The 19,617-nt window shown below is 43.5% G+C and overlaps 1 protein-coding gene across 1 annotated transcript; it reads right to left on the bottom strand.

Moving 5' to 3' along the window:
* Nucleotides 1–25: 25 nt before the first annotated feature.
* cdc23 (CDC23 (cell division cycle 23, yeast, homolog)) lies at nt 26–4,225 on the bottom strand. The gene is made up of 16 exons (XM_029173654.3): nt 4,069–4,225; nt 3,588–3,660; nt 3,007–3,144; nt 2,852–2,894; nt 2,660–2,765; nt 2,431–2,563; nt 2,158–2,335; nt 1,982–2,079; nt 1,799–1,880; nt 1,423–1,576; nt 1,152–1,271; nt 979–1,054; nt 822–883; nt 610–688; nt 373–492; nt 26–284 (listed from the first exon to the last, which is right to left on the bottom strand). Exons 1-16 carry the CDS (start codon nt 4,179–4,181, stop codon nt 132–134), a joined length of 1,728 nt encoding a protein of 575 aa, XP_029029487.1. The 5' UTR covers nt 4,182–4,225; the 3' UTR covers nt 26–131.
* Nucleotides 4,226–19,617: the final 15,392 nt, after the last annotated feature.

Raw genomic sequence — 19,617 nt, 5'->3', positions numbered from 1 at the left:
TTTAACTCAAATAAAACGTGGCATATTTTACAAATTACAGATTCACTTTTAATGTCATTAACAAACACAGAAACATGGCATAGAATCAATCACAGCTCCAAAAGGTTTCATATCACAATACATGGCTGGGGTCAGGGTGTAAAGGAGATTAAGTTCAGTGGAGAAACTCGTCTCACTGGGGTGTTATTGTTTGACAGTGGAGCGAACAGGTCTGCAGATGGCGTCTCAATCTGATCCCTCACCTGAGAGATCTGCCTCAACAGGGCCTTTCCTTCTTCACGAGCCTACAGACAGAGCCAGCCAACACCACCAGTTAATGAGTTACTCCTACGCTCATGCTCTTGTAAAGTACCGATGCTAAAGCACACTTACATCATTGTAGTCACAACAGCGCTGAGCACAGAGGGACGCTTCATGGTAGAGCTTGTTCTTGAAATAGTACTGACCCAGGTAGCGCAGAGCTGTGCTCACCTCAGCATGCTCCAATTGTTCCTGTATTAACAAGAACTTTATTACAAATGGTTCTTTTATCTGGGATTGCTGAACATCTTTCTTACAGGCAAGGGCTTTAGAATGAGAACAATATCTAGACAACTGCACAATGCTTACCCCACAAGAGAAAATGTCCTGGATGTACAGCATGTAACACTGGGCAGCATCATCAGACTCGTTCAGCTGTTCATGGAGCCTAAAATAAAAAAAAAAACATATTACCCAAAATAGAGCTAAAAGTTATGGCTTCATTTTGTGTGTAAATACTATCAAAAGGTGATGTAAACTACATTTACACAAATTTCATAGTTGGTCCCTGATCTACTTACTTTGCCAATTTAAGTAGAGCCATTTTCTCCACGTCTCCCACAGAGTATGCCCTCCAGTAACACTGGACAAAATGTACAAAGTCATAGTTTAATTAATCAGAACTTGAAACTTTAGATTCCATATATCACAAACTACTAGCAGCTGTAAAATATGTACCTTCTTTGCTTCCACTTGTTGTGATAGCTTTTCATATGTTTCACCGAGTGCAACTAACATCCGCGAGTCATTTGGTCTAGAAAATACATAACATTGTAAAACAAATAGTGGTTATTTCATTTCTGAATATCTTTGTTGTATATTTCATTACATAGATTTTTAGACGTCCATACCTGAGCTGGTGAGCTTTTCGATAATAATACAAACAATAAAAGGGCATCTTGAGGATCTCATAGGTCTGGCCCAAGCCATACCAGGCACGGTAGTCCCGCTTGTTCACCTCAATGGCATGTCTGATAGAACAAGATGTAGTGACACAACAATCATGGCACCAAAACAACTACTTTAAATTCTCCAGTTTAAAAGTTATAATAAACCATTAGATACAACAAGACATCTAAATAACAACAAATATGTAGATTTGCTTTATATCCTCAGTCTGACCTGTAGGCTTGGATAGCTGCTGAAGTGTTCTTCATTTCCATGTATTCATGACCCATGAGCGTCCAGGCACCCAGGCAACGAGGGTTAAGTTTGAGGGCCCGCTGAAAGTACAGCGCTGCCTTCTCATGCTGAGAGCGCAAGCTGTAATAGTTACCTATAGAGGAGACACATGGTTCGAACAGAACCATAACTATGCATTATCATGTTATCTGTCAACGGTTATGGCCAGTAAATATTTTTCCCTTAATTATAGACAATTTATGGAAATAAATATTACGCATACATCAATGCATTGGACCATTACAACTCAAGTGTGCTACAAACACATTTTCTCTAAATAATGTATTTGTATTGTATCAGATGTCTAAACACTTACCAATTACACAGCATGTCTCCACTCTGTACTTGTCAATCTCCACAAGGTTGTGAGCCAAATAGCTCAACTCTGGCTTCATGCTCTGTGAAGTAATTTATTGACACCAGCATGTATATAAATTATTGGCTTGTCAATTAAAATGCATCAAAATAGTTCAAACTAGTGTATGCAGTCTCATCTCACTTTAACATAGAGCAGGTTGGAGAACGTGTCCATGTTATCAATGCGATATGGATCCTGGTCTCTCAATTCATTGAACAGAGCCAATGCTTGGTCAATATCTGAAGTGAAATAAGAGTATTATAAAGACAAAGCCTGACACTAATGTTTCTTCTAACAGGCCAATAAAGAAAGCAAACCTCTAATGTTGTGGTAGGCAACGGCAATCTGTGAGATGATGTATGTGCTCTTAGAAAAGCCGGCTTCAATAAGGCTCTGGTACTTTTGCAGTGCTTCTTTGATCATCTGCAGCTCTGTGTACATGTGGGCCATGAAGAAGTCTTTAACCCAGCAGTCTGGTAGAGAAAGTGACTTTAGCTGAGGAGAAAGATCAAGAGAGCAAGATGGTTAGAGTCATGATAGTCCATTTTTATTGCATCGTGACATCATCTAAATAACAGAAATGTATTTACCATTTCAATGTTGGTGACAAGGTTGCTGAGCTCTAACCAGGCTCCCCAGTGAAGAGGAAGAGCGTGAATTGCCTCAACAAACACATCTACAGCTTCCTTCAACAAATCCTGTTTCCGTAGCACCACCCCATACCTGCGTTTCCATATAGGACACACAGTTAACAAGCTCTTTTCCTTGTATTCACCTGCATAACCAAAAGTGTGAATGGTTTGGAGGAAAACGTCTTACAGATAAAGGGTGAAGCCATCCAACTCGCCTGCAGTGTGCTTCTTACTAAGCTCAACTCTCAGTTCTCGCAAGGCCTCATTGCGTACCTGACCCTTCTCCAGAGGACCTAAAACCAGTAAGTACATATTTAAAAGTTTAACAACAAATATATTTTCAGTCCAACGCTAGTGGCACAAACAGAGAAATGCTTACCCAAGCTGTCCACAGTCTCATCGTCCTTCTTTTTCTCTCCTGACTAAAAAAAAAAAGGTGGCTTAGTTTAAAACAGCTTACAGTTAATGTGATTTAAGTAAAAGTTTTACAATGAAATAAATAAAAAGGGATAAAAGAAAATCCACAAAACTCACCAGATAACGAGAATACATATACAGGAAATAAGCCTTCTGACTGCAGCAGCCTTTCAGAAAGTAGGCGGCACGGTCATACTCTTTCAGATCAAAGTAGGACTTAGCCAGTGTGAGAGCGTCCAGGTCTTGTGCATCTTCCTGTATGTTAAAAAGAAAAAAGAATACTACATTTCAATAAATTTGAAAACAAAACAAAACCAGTTTCAACCCACAAAAGCATTTTTTTCCCCCAGATAGTGACAGAAACACATCCTAGGAACATGTTCCAACATCTAGTTTCCACATATTTCAGCAGGGGGCAGTACATTATTATTATTTTTATTATTAACAGCAAACTATGGTTAGGCTTAAGATTTATAAATTTATTCTTCAAAATTAGCAAACGACAAACTGTTAGAGTCTTTGTAGGCATATTAGCAGACATGTTTTTTTCTATGCCAGATAACATTTGTTCTAAAAAAAAAAAAAAACATTTGTAGCTGGTGACATTTTCCTTCACATTAAAGACGGAACACTAATTATTTAAAGGTTTTTAGCAGGGACGCGTGGGTTTGAGGGCTTTGTCCTGATTCTGTACAAACCTCAGTGAAAGGAACTGGAGGCGGTAACTGATCTTTGGGAAGAGAGTCCAAAGCAAATGCCAGCTCAGAAGCCCTAAAATGTAATGACAGGAATTATGTGACATAACAGAGCCTTCAACAACACTTAAAGCTGACCTTGAACACGGTGCTATTGACACACTATAGTATAAGAGCATCTATTTACCTAAGGATACCTTAGCAATTAGTACAATATCACCAGGTAGACGCTTTATTTTATTTGAGCTCAGTGTTGCCTCATACTGTTACGATACTCAGCTTTCTACAACAGAACAATAATTTTTACACATAGGTTGAAGTCCATTTCATCCTTTCGGTAAGCGTATTGTGTTAAAATATAATTTGTAAACATCACAGCTAAGCTAGCTCGCAGGCAGCACGTCATCGCTTCCCAACAGCTGCTAAACACAACAGCATTCAATACATGGGCAGCTAATGTCAAATTAGAAATAAGCAGTCTCACCACTTCGTGCTGTGTAAAAGCCCTCTCTCTTTACAAAGAGATATCACCGATATTAACTGTTTCTTGATCGGTACCAAATCTTCAAACTCACTGCACAGAGCCGCCATTTTCATATGTTAGCAAGCTGCTGCGCTATTGGTGGAAGATTTGAGATAGACCCGCCCCCCAACGATGACATCACGTGTTCCGCTTCCTCCCTTAAAAAATAAAAACAATAGAAAAATAATAATAGTCATTTTTAGTTGTCATATTTTACAATATGAAGTCAAATGTTGACTAAAATGTATTCAAAATAAAGTTGAAATTATAAATATGGTCATACAGAAAAGAAAAAAAATGTATAATATGTTAATCTGTTAGAAAAAACATGCATTGCAAGTAATTCTAAGTCCTTAAATTATGCCACCGTTTCTTCAATTACTTTAGTAGTAAAATGAATGTCACTGTTCTCAAATGTCATTAAGCCACGTGTTTAAGTTGTGGTGGTGGGTGCTCTAAGATAAACAGGTTTTACCACATAACAAATCACACACATGGACTTTAAAAATCCAAACCAGTGGCCGGATCGTTATAAGACATAATAAACCTGTCTTTGTTATGAGGGTTTGTGTTGTAGCATCAGCCTTTCTTTTCTTCATGGATACAGACATCAAACGTCATCAGGGCTTTTCACTCATATATATTTAGCTCCCGGTTGAGACCTCTGTTAGCTCAGGGCTTACACTTCTGTTAGCTCAGAGCTTCCAGTCAATTCACAGTCACATTTCCAAACGTGGGATATCCTCACCATTTGCCCAGGTCTTAGTCCAGGGTTAAAATACTGTAACTGATCTCCAAATTGCTGTCAACGTGATCTGCTCTCCCCCAATATTCCATAACTGTCTGTCCATCCACTATTTTGAACCTTATTGATAAATTACTCTGATCTTAAAACGCAGTATGTATCAACAGCTGTCAGTCACTCTATTTTTATATCTCTGCATGCTAAACCCGACCTTCAGAATTATCTGCATTTGCACACAAACAGCTGTTTTTCTTTTAATCGAACTCGAGCCAACTCAGTAGTGAGTTCGATCAGTAACATTATGACCCCTCCTTGTACTATTAATGCCTCATATTTAATTTCCCACCCAACTCACGTACTGCATGTCTTGCTTCTTGCTAAGCCCTGCTCCACCAGCGCAGAGCTGTCATGGCTCATCATGTTCGTACGCGTCAATATCTGCAGCATCACTGGCTATCAGACGTCCACTGAACTGATGCAAGAGCTCTCATATCTTATTTATTCATTTTACATTTAAGGTACATTAAGTGTCATTAAATGTAAGGTGGGTCAGTTAAGTGAATTGTGAACCCACCTTGTACCGATGTGTGCAACAATGCACTGGGGCATATCAATACAGCCAGACATGCTCCCTGGAAACATAAAACCAACAGGTGTTCACACACAGAGCCGCCACTAAAACCCACATGACAACTGTTAAATGCACTTTGATCACAGAGCAGCCTCTTTAAGCGTTGTTTGGTCTGCAAGTGAAGTTGATAGGTACCGTTTGTTTCTATCCATAATGGTCTTAGTGCTGCATCAGGTCTTACTGCATTATGATTTATTGGCCGCTTTGCTCTGCCAACAAACCTGAACATTTTATTAAGCACAAAGCACAAAGTGAACAAATATTTGGCAAATGGGAAAGAAGGAATGTGCAAAAACTACTTAACTTTGCCAAGGGGTGGCACTGTTTAACTGGAGCAAACAGGCAGAAGATAAAAGTTAATAATCAAATTAATTACTGTGAAACAGATTTTTGAAAAACTTTAAGAATATGCTTAGACGTGGAATTAGAGCTTGAGTATTTGTTTTTGACATGCTGGATTAAAATGATCTTTTGTCATCATCATTTCACTTTACAAGTCTGACAGTAGCTCTGAACATTTACATGCCTCTTCTCCTCTCTTTGGAAGAAAACGTTAGTGTGGTTTGAAATGTCTGCCAAGACTACTTGAATTTGTCTCCTGGTCTCACAGGTTTCCTTAAGTAGATAGAAAGAGATCACAGAATAACCTAGAACCAAGCTGAGGGAGAAGTGTTATTTTGCATAACTGTTGCATGATACTTTGTTCCTGGTAGTTTGGATTGACACAACACATAACATCCACCACCCCCAGAAAACTCAGCGTGGCTGATGATGCTCCATTATTCACTCGTAAGACAGCAGAGTGTAATTTTCCTTCATTTGGATGCAGCATCGCCACCCGCCTCCCTGTACTTCCAACTGTCTGCTGGACACTCTCTGTCAGATGTGTCTTTCTACTTTCCCCACAGAGCAAAAGCCACTTAAGAAGACTGACAAAGTAATCAAGTAGCACTGCAGTTTACAAGGCCGAGCACATGGCTCACTGAGCAGGTTGAAAGAGGTACAGACACGGGCATAGAGTCCATCCCTTTCATTCAGCCTTTACTCTCTTACACGTACGCAATCATGCACCAACACATTCCCTTGCTTAAATATCTTCTGCGCATACACACACACACACGCACACACACACACACATTTTCAGCAGGTATATGGCACCAAAATGAATGATGGAGCTGCTGAGACTGAATTTTGAGACAGCTGTGTAATTGAATGGGAAAATATGCCAACAATGTGCTTGATTGTTTTTGTGTGTGTGTGTGTGTGTGTGTGTGTGTGTGTGTGTGTGTGTGTGTGTGTGTGTGTGTGTGTGTGTGTGTGTGTGTGTGTGTGTGTGTGTGTGTGTGTGTGTTAGTGCTTTTCACTATGGGGACTCAGAGCTGTTTGTACAAATCCATATGAGGCATAATTACTTCACCCAGTATATCTTGTTTATCGTGGCTATTTATATTACAGCAGTCACCTTCCATGCTGGGTACATAAGCTGGACACGAGTACAGATCTGAATCGCTATGTGAAAAAAAAAAAAAAATGAATACTACTCAATTTACTTTATCAAAGCTCGAGATCAAATGTTCCAGGGAGTCTCATGCGTTCTGAGTTTTATCTGTTTCAATCACAGAACCTATTCTGCAGAAAACGAGCCTGGATTCAATGACTCTCTGCTTTGTATTTATGATTAGTTCCTCCATTGTTACGTCCAGCATGGAAAAAATACCAAAATAATATCTGGCAAAGAGTCAGAGGTAATGGAAAACATATTTCTAAGCAAAGTGTCGCAGCAACATTTTTCCCTTAAGGAGAACACATTTCTGTGCATCTGTTCGGTTTGTGTAAGTAGGCATGAAAAGGCAGCTTTGCCGGCGCGTCCGGTCCCTGCGGTTTTGATCTTCAGGGCCCAGTGCAGGACCCCCTGATTGGCTGTTGATGATGCTGCTCTGTTGGCCTGAGGAAGCACTGCAGCCATGTCTCATCAGGGCAGCCACCACCTGAGCACTGGGCAATGCACCACACGGCCACAGATTCCGTGTCCTTGGCTCATGGTTCATACATACAGTACAGTGTGCATACATTATGCAGCATTTTCACTGACTACCCCTTCGTCGCTGTGTAAGATCTGATGGAGGTTATATTAGGAATGAGAGTGTAGGAGTCTGCATATAGAGAGAGGTGCAGTAGCCACATCCTCCATGTCAAAGTGGCATCTGATGTGTTCCAGAAGCACGTCAGGCTGTGGTTAATGGCTGAGACAGATGTGTCATGTCTGTGCACAGAGGAGGACGGAGGGATATGTTTTGGGCATGGGATTAATTTGCCTTTTGGGACAGGTGCTGAGAGGAGCGGGAGCAGACACAATAAAGCTACTGTTACACGCAGCGCTCTCCACCCAACTCCACGTGACACTGGGAACATGTAGCCGACTAATTCATACGGAAAATCTCTGTCAGCGATACGCTTTTACACCACTGTTATAATTTCCTGTAATGCAATACCCCTCCTTGTCTTTTTGGAGCAGTATGGATTTTGGCTGGTAGCACTCATGTAGCCAGCTGAAACAGAAAATAAAGCATCCCCTGGGTTTCTCTGAGTGCATGTTTTTAATAATTCCATATCACAGAGTCCCTGGTCAACTATAGGAGTTATGGTCAGACATGTAATAAGCCAGTCAAATCTAATTATCAACAGATGTAACTCAGGTCCAAAATGGCAGCGTAGAGCATCAGTGGAGATGATGGGTTACTGCACCCAAGGCTATATAAATACATTATTTCATATTTTATGATTGGCCCTACACATGAATTCAAATATCCAACCTCTTTCCTTCATGAAATGCACAGTGTATATTATAAATTTATACCAGAACTACATGTTCCTTTCTAGAAATGAGTGCTATAATTAGATATTTTTCACAGGGTGGGTCAAAATCTTTATCTGGTAACCACTAGAACTTATGATGATGGGTTATGATGATGTTAATGATAAAAAATCAATGCACTGTAAAACCCCAGGTTTGCCACAGACAATTATTTGGACGCTAAAGCGTCTGTGACAGGGCTTTTCCTGCCGACACACACAGCGAAAGGTCGGCGCCGAGGTCAAAGATCTGTCCTTTGGTGACAAGGACTGCAGCTTTAACCCCCGTGACCTCAGCGACCTGCTGCTGGGCAGGTCATCATAAATACGTGTCTCTGGGGCTGCTTTTATTTTAAATTCAAGCAGACAAGCTGAAGCTGCTAGTCTGAAAATACCAAAGGCGAATTATAAACTTCACTCTCGTTATCTCTGTGTTGGTCTCTCTCGACTCCTGAGGGAAATCTATGGCTCTTTAGCTGCAAAATGCACCCCTATGTTCACTAAATGCATGCATTGGACTACAGAAATTGAAATCAGCACAAGTCCCAAAGCTCCGCACGTATAGAATTAACTGTTGCAAATGAATGAAGCCGAATACATTCCACTGTAGCAGAGCTTGAAATGAAGCCTCTTCAGGATGCACTGTTCCTCATGTTGATACGGGAACTCCACACGCTGCTGGATTTAACCGTTTTGTTCCTCTCACCGGAGACATGCCCGTGTTTCTTCCATTGTTGGGACCCGTGTTTACATTCTGCATGGAGGCACTGCCTTCTTTTGTGACCTGGCTCAGCGCTTCGGTTCCCACGCTCTGCACTCCTGCGGTGTTTGCTGACACTAACCAACTTCCTGAGGACGGGCCGCACATGGGCCGTCGGAGGCCGTCTGCTACTGAAGCCTCTGCTGGGACTGTGTGACCACGTCAGGCTGCTGCTCCCGGGGAGTGTTTCAAGTCTACAAGCGGGGGTTATGCTCGCTGCAGATTGGGGCACTTCTGATGAACCCACTGACACGAGGACATCACACGCTACATGGCCGCGTGTGAAGATGTGCGCTGCGTCTCAGCCGCAGACAGAAAACCCATCTTTTCTCAGATCAAGGCTGAGAAGAAGCAGCATGTTGGAGACATCATCAAGGTTCGGAGAGACTGGAAACACCTGCGAGTCCCCATTATGCCACCGCTCTATCTTAAAAACACTGAGCTTTTAAACGCTGAGGAACTTACATTCATTTAGAAGCAAAGACAAGAAAACATCTTCTCCTGCTCTGTCTCTTTTTGTCTCTCAGGCTTTGATTCTTGTTCTTAAGTACATACGGTGGCCTTGAAACGACGTTAATTAAAAACTAAGCAGAATAATTAAAAACTAGCGAATAAGGACAAAAAAATAACAATTGAGATGACAAGTCGGCCGATTTAAAGAGAAGCTCTGGTTGGTGTTTTGATTTTTAGGAAGAGTTTCATCTACAGCTGCAAACTGTGTTCTCATTTTGAGTGACATTTTCATAACGTTTCTCTTAAATATGGAGCTTTAAATACTGTATATACTGTTGTGTATATATATACATAGATAAGACAGACAGACAGACAGACAGACAGACAGACAGACAGACAGACAGACAGACAGACAGACAGACAGACAGACAGACAGACAGACAGACAGATAGATAGATAGATAGATAGATAGATAGATAGATAGATAGATAGATAGATAGATAGATAGATAGATAGATAGATAGATAGATAGATAGAGATGTGTATATATACAGTACAACAGTAGTAGTTGTTGAAATACTATTAATTAAAAATTAATTACATATATTATTTATATATTAGATATTAAAAAGAGGAAGCAAGACTTTTAATTTGTGTCTACACAAGGTTAATGTCCATTTCATATCATTCTGACACTCTGTGTTTTGCTGTTTCACATTAAATATGTCACTATTCAAACATGTGAGGCTCTCCTCAGACAACAGGCTCGTATCGCTGTTATTCTGGTGGAGCTGTGCTGTGATTACAGCATCTCTCAGTTGTGTCAGATGCTAAAGAAACATGTAGCCCCAGCATTAAACACATTCATCGTCTACTCGCTACGACTAGAAATAAAATCGTTATCATGTGCCATCATTACAATTTAATAATGTTTTTTGGGTTTAGGATGTTTTAAGTGCAACACTGCTAATAATTCAGGCGGACTCTGGCTGTAATCTCTGCTGCCAAAGCAGGGAAAAGAAAAAACGGAATCCTTAGACAGGTCTCAGCTGGCTTTCAGAGGAGGCGTTTGGTGTTTCTGTCGCACGCGGACGCCGAAGCCTTAGAAACCTGCTGTGAGAGGCAGCGGCCTCTGATATGGTCAATTAATGTGGCACTTCTCTGAATGTCAAAAATGTAAAACCTAAAGCTAGCTGTGCCATATTTTATTTCCGCCCTGTCTGCAGCCAGAGCTACTCTAAAGGACAACTCTTGAGTCAGCTCTTGATTAAATAGATCTATGGATCAATTTTTCATCCTCAAAACCTCTTTTTCTTTTAAAATGACTCCAGGCAATTACAGCCGAGTTTGCTAAAGGTCTCCTCTGTCTTCCTTCTCAACGTCTCTCACTCTTTTGCTTTCTCCTTGCTTGCATCACTCACAGCTGCCTTTGTGCAGAGAATTAGTAAATGACTGCGCTAATAAAAGTGCAGCCAGCCATCTGACTGATTGAATTAATAAGCAACATAATCATAGCTGATCTTTAAAGTTATCTACAAGCCAAAGCATTAGGGGCATTGGATGTGGCACGCTGGAGAGCATCTGGCTGCCTGTCACATCTCTGCATCTGCTCTCTGCCGCTGTCAATCCCATCTTCACCTAATTGCTTCAGATAGAGAGCTGCAAATTGTCTTAAAGAGCTCTGCCTCTATCTAATGCTAATTTAATTTAAAACTCAGATTGAAACTTGAAGACGCCCGGTTTGTTTACAGCCGCGTCCTTCGAATGTTCACTGTCACTGAATCAGTGAGTGAACTGAGGCGTTTAAAGTCACAAACACGTGGTTTTGACCCCGTAAAAACGACAGAATGCAAAAAAAAAGAGTGAACGTTGATGTCGTCTGTGATCGACAACCCGGTGAAGCCAAGCAATAGGATGGTGATTGGAATCCACCCTCAACCCGACTATTGCAGGATATAGCAATAAAAGAAGATGGAGAACAGCACCTGAACATGCGGGGGAGAAGAAGAAGGTCAAGACTCGCAGCAGTGACATGTAAGTGAGCAGAAAGGAGAGCAGAGCAGCTCAGGGCATTGAAGGGAGTCTGAGCCAGCTCCAACTAAAGGCCGTGTCAAAAAGAACCCCTTCAGGCCTCGTCCTACTCGTGGGGGGGGGGGCCTCTGAAGTCTGAACTGGGAGCGCTGCCTCCGGCTCCTCGCGCCTTTCGCGCCGCTAAACGCTGTGACAGCCCTGCTTCTAATCGTCGCTAGCTTGGCGCTAACAGCGTTAGCGCTAGCGGTGAACACTCCCACGCAGCCCTGCTCCACCTTGGGCCGCGCCCGCGCCGCTCCTTCATGATTCCATCGGCTTCCCGTGTTTATTTGTCCGTAACGGTCCTGTGAGTAACCGGCGTTCGCGGCGGAAAGCAGCCGCGTGAAAGACCCGCCGAGGCCCCGTCGATTTACTTGTTGACACTTCTGGGTCGGCCTGACTCTGGGCTAATGTGGAGTGTGACCGAGCAGAACCATCTTCATTATCCCAGTGTAATGTTTCATTGCTTTGGGCTTGTGCACTGATGGCCACCCACCCATTCCTCTGCCTCTGTCTGCCGTCTTCTATTGCTCTTATGAACGACTGATCCCCCCCCTCAGTCTATCCATCTTCTCTCGCTTCCATCTTCTCTCTGTAGTGTCTCAGCTTGGTTGCATCATGTTTTTTTTCTACTTATACTCAGATTCCTTCCTCTTATTTCGCGTCGCCTTGAGACACTGTCATGTACTTTGACTTTCTCTGGCTGCTCTTGTGTGACGTGTGCGTCTTTATGCTTTTGTTTGGTCAAATCACAGAGCTTCCTGTAATTTCCTCCTATCTCTGATTTGTTTCTGCAGCAGGTTTTTTCAGCCTCCTCACTGTAACTCTAAAACATATCCTTAATTGACACATGATTTGCATTCTTCATCCTCATCGTAAATCTTTGCACATTTGCATAGGTCCTGCAAATTAAACTCCACTTTTGGAGTCATTACAGAAGTAACGAGAAGCCGTCCAGAAGAATCTCTCACTGTGTTTCCACTCCTTCAGTCTGTCATCTTGTCACATGCACTGTCACAAGTTCTTCAGTCACACTATCATGGATGCATGAAGAAACTAAATCAAATTAGAGTTTCTCTGACACACATGCGAGAAAAGAGGGAGAAAAAGAAAAAAAAAAACGGTAGAAGTCAAGCAGGTGCAAACGATCCGTTTAAATCAAAACCGTGACCTTTATAAAACATCCTCAATTTCCTCATATCCTCACATTCTCCTCTGCAGCCTGTAACAAGGTGTAAGTGTTGCAGCCTAATTTTTGAACGGCACTGGCAGCACTGAGGCGAGCTGGGGGGGGGGAGCAGCTGGGGGGGCTGTGTCAACACATCTGCCCCTCAGTGTGACACAAGCGAGACCAAACATCTGCTGTGGGCAGTGATTGGAGGAGAGCGTCCTCCCAGTCTCTGTTGAGATCAATCCTATTGAACCCGTTGAGAAAGAGGTTCATCTGGACGACCCCGGTCGAAGTGGCCTCTTTCCGTGGTATTGGCACTTTCCCTTAGTATTGTTAGTATTTACAATGATGTGTAACCATTGTAGGATTCGACCGGCAACATACACAGTCAAAAAATAAAGCACTTTATTAAGGTTTTAACACATTTTTCCCACAAATACTTAATGAGATAAATAAAAGTCTTTGCTACAAAACTAAAGGAATAATGACTTCACGCCTTCTCTCATCCGCCTGAAAAATTAAAATTAAAGACAATGTGTAAACGTCCAATAGCAGCATTGATTCACGACTAATAAGCTTTTTTAACATATTTTTATATCTGGTATAAATGATGAGTTCTGAACTGCTGCTTGATTTTCTTACGCTCTCAAAATAGTAGAAAATGAATCATAGCTCTGGTGTTTCTTTGTTATTCTCTGCCAGCTTCCATGCGTTCCATGAACACGTCTTTTCTCCTCTGAACCCATTCACACTGGATTTCATATGTTGCAACTGGCTGAAATGCAGCAGCGGTCTCCAGCGCGTGGTACGATCACACTGTGGATGTGTTTACTACAGTTCTCAAGGATACGAGAGCAATGTGTGTGTGTTGGCTCAGTGATTTATACCTAAGTGAAGCGTGCGTCTCGTTTGTGTCAGTGGTGAGAAGTCTGTGACCTTGACAGCATCTCTTTTATTTTTTATTTTCCTCCGGAATGCGTCATGTTTAAAGTAGATTTGGCTTCTACTCTTTAATTTGAGGTTCAGGTCTCCATTCATGGCCCCCGTAGCTAATCAAAGACGCCCCTTCTGCCTTGCTGTCATACACACAAATTCCTAACAGCGCATGCTTATTAGCCCTGAGTTTAAAGTGACAGGCCTCCCGGCCTTCCAGCAGCCAGTCTGAAGAAGTGTTTCATTCTGACTGTCACACACTGGATCTGACTTGATGACTCTGCGTCTCATACTTGAATGTTCCTCCTCCCACTTGCATCTGTGTTTATACTGTAGGTAAAGGCTTTACTGCCTTTTTATTTACATTATCGCACATTGAAGTTATGATAATTTCATAATTCACAGCTGTCTGCTGCTAAAATCCCACAGGTTGGTGTTGAAACGCATGCAGCCTTAAGAAAATCTGAGGAACTGACGTTTGGCCTCATGAACCTCGACTCCGCTCGACATCTTGTTGAAATGGTCTTAAGTCTCGACTCAAACTTTCTCCAGGCTCCTGTGGAGACCAACTCATCTGCTGGTAATCTGTTCTTAAACTCATATATTCAAAGGAAGCACGCGTAGGTCCGCTTCCTGCTGCGAGTGCAGCTCAGGAGCTTATTCTGTCCTGCACCGGCTGGGACGGAGCAGATGGATTATTCAATAACGTAATGAATGAAGTGTCAGAAACATTCAGCTCTGCCGTTGGACAGAATGATTTCAGCGTGCCTACCTATGCCGCGCTATGCGTTGCCGTTATCGATTCAGATGAGGCCGTCTCCTCTTCGGTTATTGCGGTATTGATCGGGGTGAGTGGAGGACGGACGCTGACGAACAACCAGGCGTCCGTGGGTCTCAGCTCATCTCAGACTCTCAGGTGTCGCAGGTTTATATGATGTGTTGTGATTTTTGTGGAATTATCCCTTTTGTTGCGTTGTTGTGTACATTTTTAAAAGCGGGTGGCTTCATTTACATTAAGCCAATATGGCGACATGTCAGGACCACTGGCTGGGAAAAAAACAAAACATCCATAAAGAAAATTATAATAAGAACTAGAATAAAACATCAAACTCAGAAGAGTTGGGGTCAAGTGGATGTTCCTCCCGCCGTCGTCCTTGTTTGTCCCCGACTCTCTCGCCTCGCTCGCCCTCGTCGGTCGGGAGGTCAGGGGCCGAGCGGTCCCCCGGTTCCTTTCTGCGTCTGTTTGCCCGCTCCTCGGAGCTCAGCACAGCGGAGGGCCGGTCTCTCTCCCCCGGCGCGCGACCTCAATTAAAGGCGCCGCCAGATTACGGGCGCTAATAGCGCTCCTCATCTGCACGCACACCTCTCCGGCTCCATCTATGCGCTTGCACTGGCTCGATGTCATCTTCATTTAATATACAGCAGATATTTGGACCATTAATATGTTGAGGCAGACGATATTAAATGCATGGTCATGCTTAATATTAGAAAGCATAGCATAATAGCTGATACTGGGACTGTTCTCCAGTGGGATTCATTGTGTGACTTGTTCAAATGAAGTGTTTTGGGGCTCAGTAAACATTCTCACTGGTCCATATGCCGCTGCCATGTCATCTTTGTGAGAGCACATTGTCTGCTTCTTCTTCAGGCTATTGCAAATAAATGGGTGGATTTTATAGCTACGGTGCAGCCGAGCGTCTGCTGGGACGCGTTTGCGCACTGGTGTCGGTGTCTGTGTTTGTGTGTGTATGATCAAGAGAGGAGCAAAGTGGAAGGAGAAGGGAGCACGAGGGAGGAGGAAGAGAAAACACAACACATCTCTTGAAGAAAAGGCGGATTTACAGCTTTATAGCCCTCGGCTGTGTCTTTACCTCTGAGACAACACATCTCCCCTTTTCCTTCCTCTCTTTGGCTCCCGTCCTCATCCCTTCATCCCGCTGTAATTCTCCATATTCCCAGACATTTTCGCGGCATTCTCTCCATCCTATCAATCTCAACACAGTGGACCAGAGATGAATCCATTAAGTTGCATAATTTGGCCGCAAAGCAAAAGTTTCCAAAAGAGCCTCTGCCATTGTGCAGGTTTCAATGGGGAGGAAGTGCTTTTGTGTGAACCTCACCCGATCAGACTGTAGGCTTTTAAGGTCTGACCGCTGGTGTTCTCAAAAGGCAGAAAAGCCAGAGGAGAATCAGTTGCCATCTGCCCTAGAATGACTTCCAAGACTCTCATGTTGTTCTGGGTGTTATTAAGTGAATTAAGTATCTTTCTCCAAACGTCACTTCTCGTGTTCAGGATCTGAGCACTACTTCAGTGTCTGTCTGAGGAACAGAGGACTGTAGTGTTCCAACAGAGGTATGTGTGATGACATCATCATTATCACAACAGCTGCAGTGTGTGTGTGTGTGTGTGTGTGTGTGTGTGTGTGTGTGTGTGTGTGTGTGTGTGTGTGTGTGTGTATGTGTGTGTGTGTGTGTGTGTGTGCTGCCACTTTTATTCCAGCATTTAGTTAAGGCTATATTTTATATTCACAGGCCTCCTCTCGTGCCGTCGACGCCGTGCATCCTGGAGCGTGAAGGTTTAACAGTGCAAAGCCCTCACTCATCACCTTTTCTGCTTACACTCAGAGCCCCGGCCCGTCCACTGCCAGGCTCATTCAGCGGCGCGCTTTTATCAGCGAGGCCACTTTTGTTCATACTGTACATCAAACACTTTCCTTTCCTTCCCTTCCCCTTGTCTCCGAGCAGACACATTATGCTGGTGCATAGCGGTGGAGTGTGCAATTTGGATGACGATAAGGCGTAATGACATCCGCTCTCTTGGTGCCAAATCCAAATGCAATCACTGTTAAAAGAAATTACTGTTACTGTTTAAATATTAAATTAAATTTGACGTCAAGTTTGTATCAGCACACATGCAACGACCCCTTCGAGCTTAATAGACTCATACCAGGACATAATCTGAGGGGTAATTGTGAAGCACGTTGTTGCTTCTCTCAGTAAGGTTCTGATAGTATTTACTGGACGTAGACCCCCCCCCCCCCCCCCCCCCCCCCCCCCCCCGCTGCAGGACCACTGCTGTCGGCTTCTCCGGGCCTCTTCCCTCCATCTGTTGCCTCGTGTCTCTCACTGTGTGCTCTCTCTGAGGAACATTTCCTCTCCCAACGCACCACGAACCAACGCTGCCCAGTGTCTGCGCTTCCTGTTTGCCAGCGGGAACTGTAGCGTAGTTGCTCTGTTTGCCGAAAAATAAGCTAAAGTATTGGTTTCTCGTTGCCGTGTGAGAACTGGCTTCTTGTTATTGAGAAAGGAGTGAGATCTCAGTTCTTTGTTTTTTTGGGGCCACATCCTCACAGTGTCCCGTTGAAGCTTTTCCCCCATTGTACCTGCAGAGATGTGAACTTTTAGCTGCACCGCACTGCAGAGATGGATTTTGTGTGTGTGTGTGTGTGTGTGTGTGTGTGTGTGTGTGTGTGTGTGTGTGTGTGTGTGTGTGTGTGTGTGTGTGTGTGTGTGTGTGTGTGTGTGTTTTTCACGTGCCTTCAGGCTGTGCAGAAAAAGCGAATTCTTTTTTTTTTTTAAATCAGCATGGGCAAATGGAAAGGCTGTTTGTGGAAAGAGGGTTTTCCATCTGGCATCAAGCCATCACAAAATTCAATTTGTGTAAAAAATCACCAGTACACAGATTTTACACAGACGTTGACTATAGTGTAGCGTTTCAGATCTAAAGTTCAAGTACTGTCTTTGTGGTCTCACATTTCCTTATTCATTGAACGCAATTAGTAACAATGTAACACTTTGAACAGAAAATCGTACGAGATTAGATTATGTTAATTTAGTTTGAGTTATGGTGAGCTACAGTGTTGCACAGGGTGTTGAAGGATTCTCACACTGAACTTTGAGTCAGGCATTCGGTTTCAGCAAACTAAAGGATATTCAGCTCAGTGGGTGTTTGCTAGTTTGTCTGCTTTTGACAAAGGTGAACAAACTCAACAGCGGAGGAGCTCAGCAAGAGTTCGGCAGGAGAGATAATCCCATCAGAAACCAACGCAAGAGTCCGCGGCCGGGAAGGTGAAATGAAGCCGACAGTGTCAAGGTTCTGAAGACGGAACCGTCGGAGCCGCGGGACTGTTTCAGCGGGATGCAAATGAAAGTGAGGAGAAACCGCCAACGGGCACAGTCGGGGCGCGGGCATGATGGGATATTGTAGGGCAGGTGCAACACGGGCCACAGGCCACCGGGGAAAAGAAATGCTAATGGAACACATAGAGGAGGAGGCGGCGAGGCTTGTCCACGCAGGCTCCTCAACAAGGCCGGGTCCGGACTGAACAGAGCTGTGGGGAAATATGAAGCTGTGTGAAGCCGAAGTCTGCACTGTGTCAGAGTCAAAGCACTGCCTGGATGCCTGTGACCAGCTATGAGGTCGCCTTGAAACCCGCTAAGACCTCCAACACTCATATGAGGACATCCTACACCCTCCGCCGACACCTTCCACACATACTGTAGCAGCATTTCATGCTGACATCACTGAAAGCCACCCCTGCTGAATCAATGGCGCGTTTCATAGCAGCTATATTCTACATGCTCAATAAACCCAGATTGGCCCTTTTCTTATAAAGGAACTATTATCCCAATGTTCAGTTTATGGCACCATCACATAATCTTCTCATGGTCGAGCATAATGTTTGCGTAGATTTGTGCCCACAAAACAAAAATTTGCATCTCAGAGTTCTGAGGAAACCTCATTTTGTGAGGTGTGTTGACCCCAGCAGCCGCTCATTTGAGCAGCAATATTGTTGTACTGCGGTTGTGTATCACTGCGGGACAATGTCTATATGCATAGTGGCCTCCAGTCTGCATATGAAAGACATTGTGTAAAAAGCCACTTCAAACGCGCAGCCAATCAGCAGAAAGGAGCATCCGTGAGTCACTGCACTTGAGTCTGTTGGTTCTCACTACTATTCAAAGGTTCAGGGTCTTACATTTTCAGAATTTGGCTGAATATAAGCAGAGAGTACAGCTCCTCACACCTCAGGTCACCAGCAAACACCAGTGACCTGGTTCCTCCAGCAGCCGTTGACGCACACGCACCGGGTCTGACACATAACATGGGCGCTTTGCGTCTTAAGCTGTCCGCTCCCCCACCGACGGCCTCCTTCTCTCGCATCTAGACACCTTTTAAGACCTCATGCAGAGACTCTCAGTGAACAGCCATTAAATGCTAATGCACCACTCAGGGCCACCTCCAGGCCTTTTATCTGCTTGATTAATCATTGAGTAATAAGGGAACAGGCCATCCATGGCAATGGAACTGCTTACCAGCCATTATTTACAAAATGTGTGTGTATGAGTGTGTGAGTGTGTGTATAAAAATATTCTGATAGTCAAAACCAATAAAATAAAACTGAAACTCTGGACTTCACTTGTATCTCAAACATTTTATTTCAAATTCAATGCCCTAAAACTTAACATCCTTTTATTATTTATGCACCCGGCTGTATTAAATTTGCATGTTAGAGACCTTCTCTTACTTTCTGCAGGAAAACATGTCCAGAGGAAGTAACGAGATAGAGGAGAAGGTGGGACCAGGATCGTGTGTGCAGCCGGTGCCCGTAAAACACATCATCCATATGTCTTCACATTACTGCATGTAGCATATTTCGCCCAACGTGCACACAGATATCAGATGGGAAACACTGAGACCGCAACACATTTTCCTCTACATTAACCAGACTCTGTCACACCAAGCCATGCGATAAATGAAGGACTGACGCGCCGCCGCCAAGCAGCAAACAATGTTTAATTGAGCCCATCAGTCAGAAATCATCAAACAAGAAAAGGCTGAGATTGATGATGTGGACGTTTACGCGGATGTCGGGCCGGTTCCGCCGCGGCCT

This window comes from Betta splendens, chromosome 14, assembly GCF_900634795.4.
Source record: "Betta splendens chromosome 14, fBetSpl5.4, whole genome shotgun sequence".
Taxonomy (NCBI): Eukaryota; Metazoa; Chordata; class Actinopteri; order Anabantiformes; family Osphronemidae; genus Betta; species Betta splendens.
Note: the sequence above shows the minus strand (reverse complement) of the source record. Positions and strands in the feature narration are given on the sequence as shown.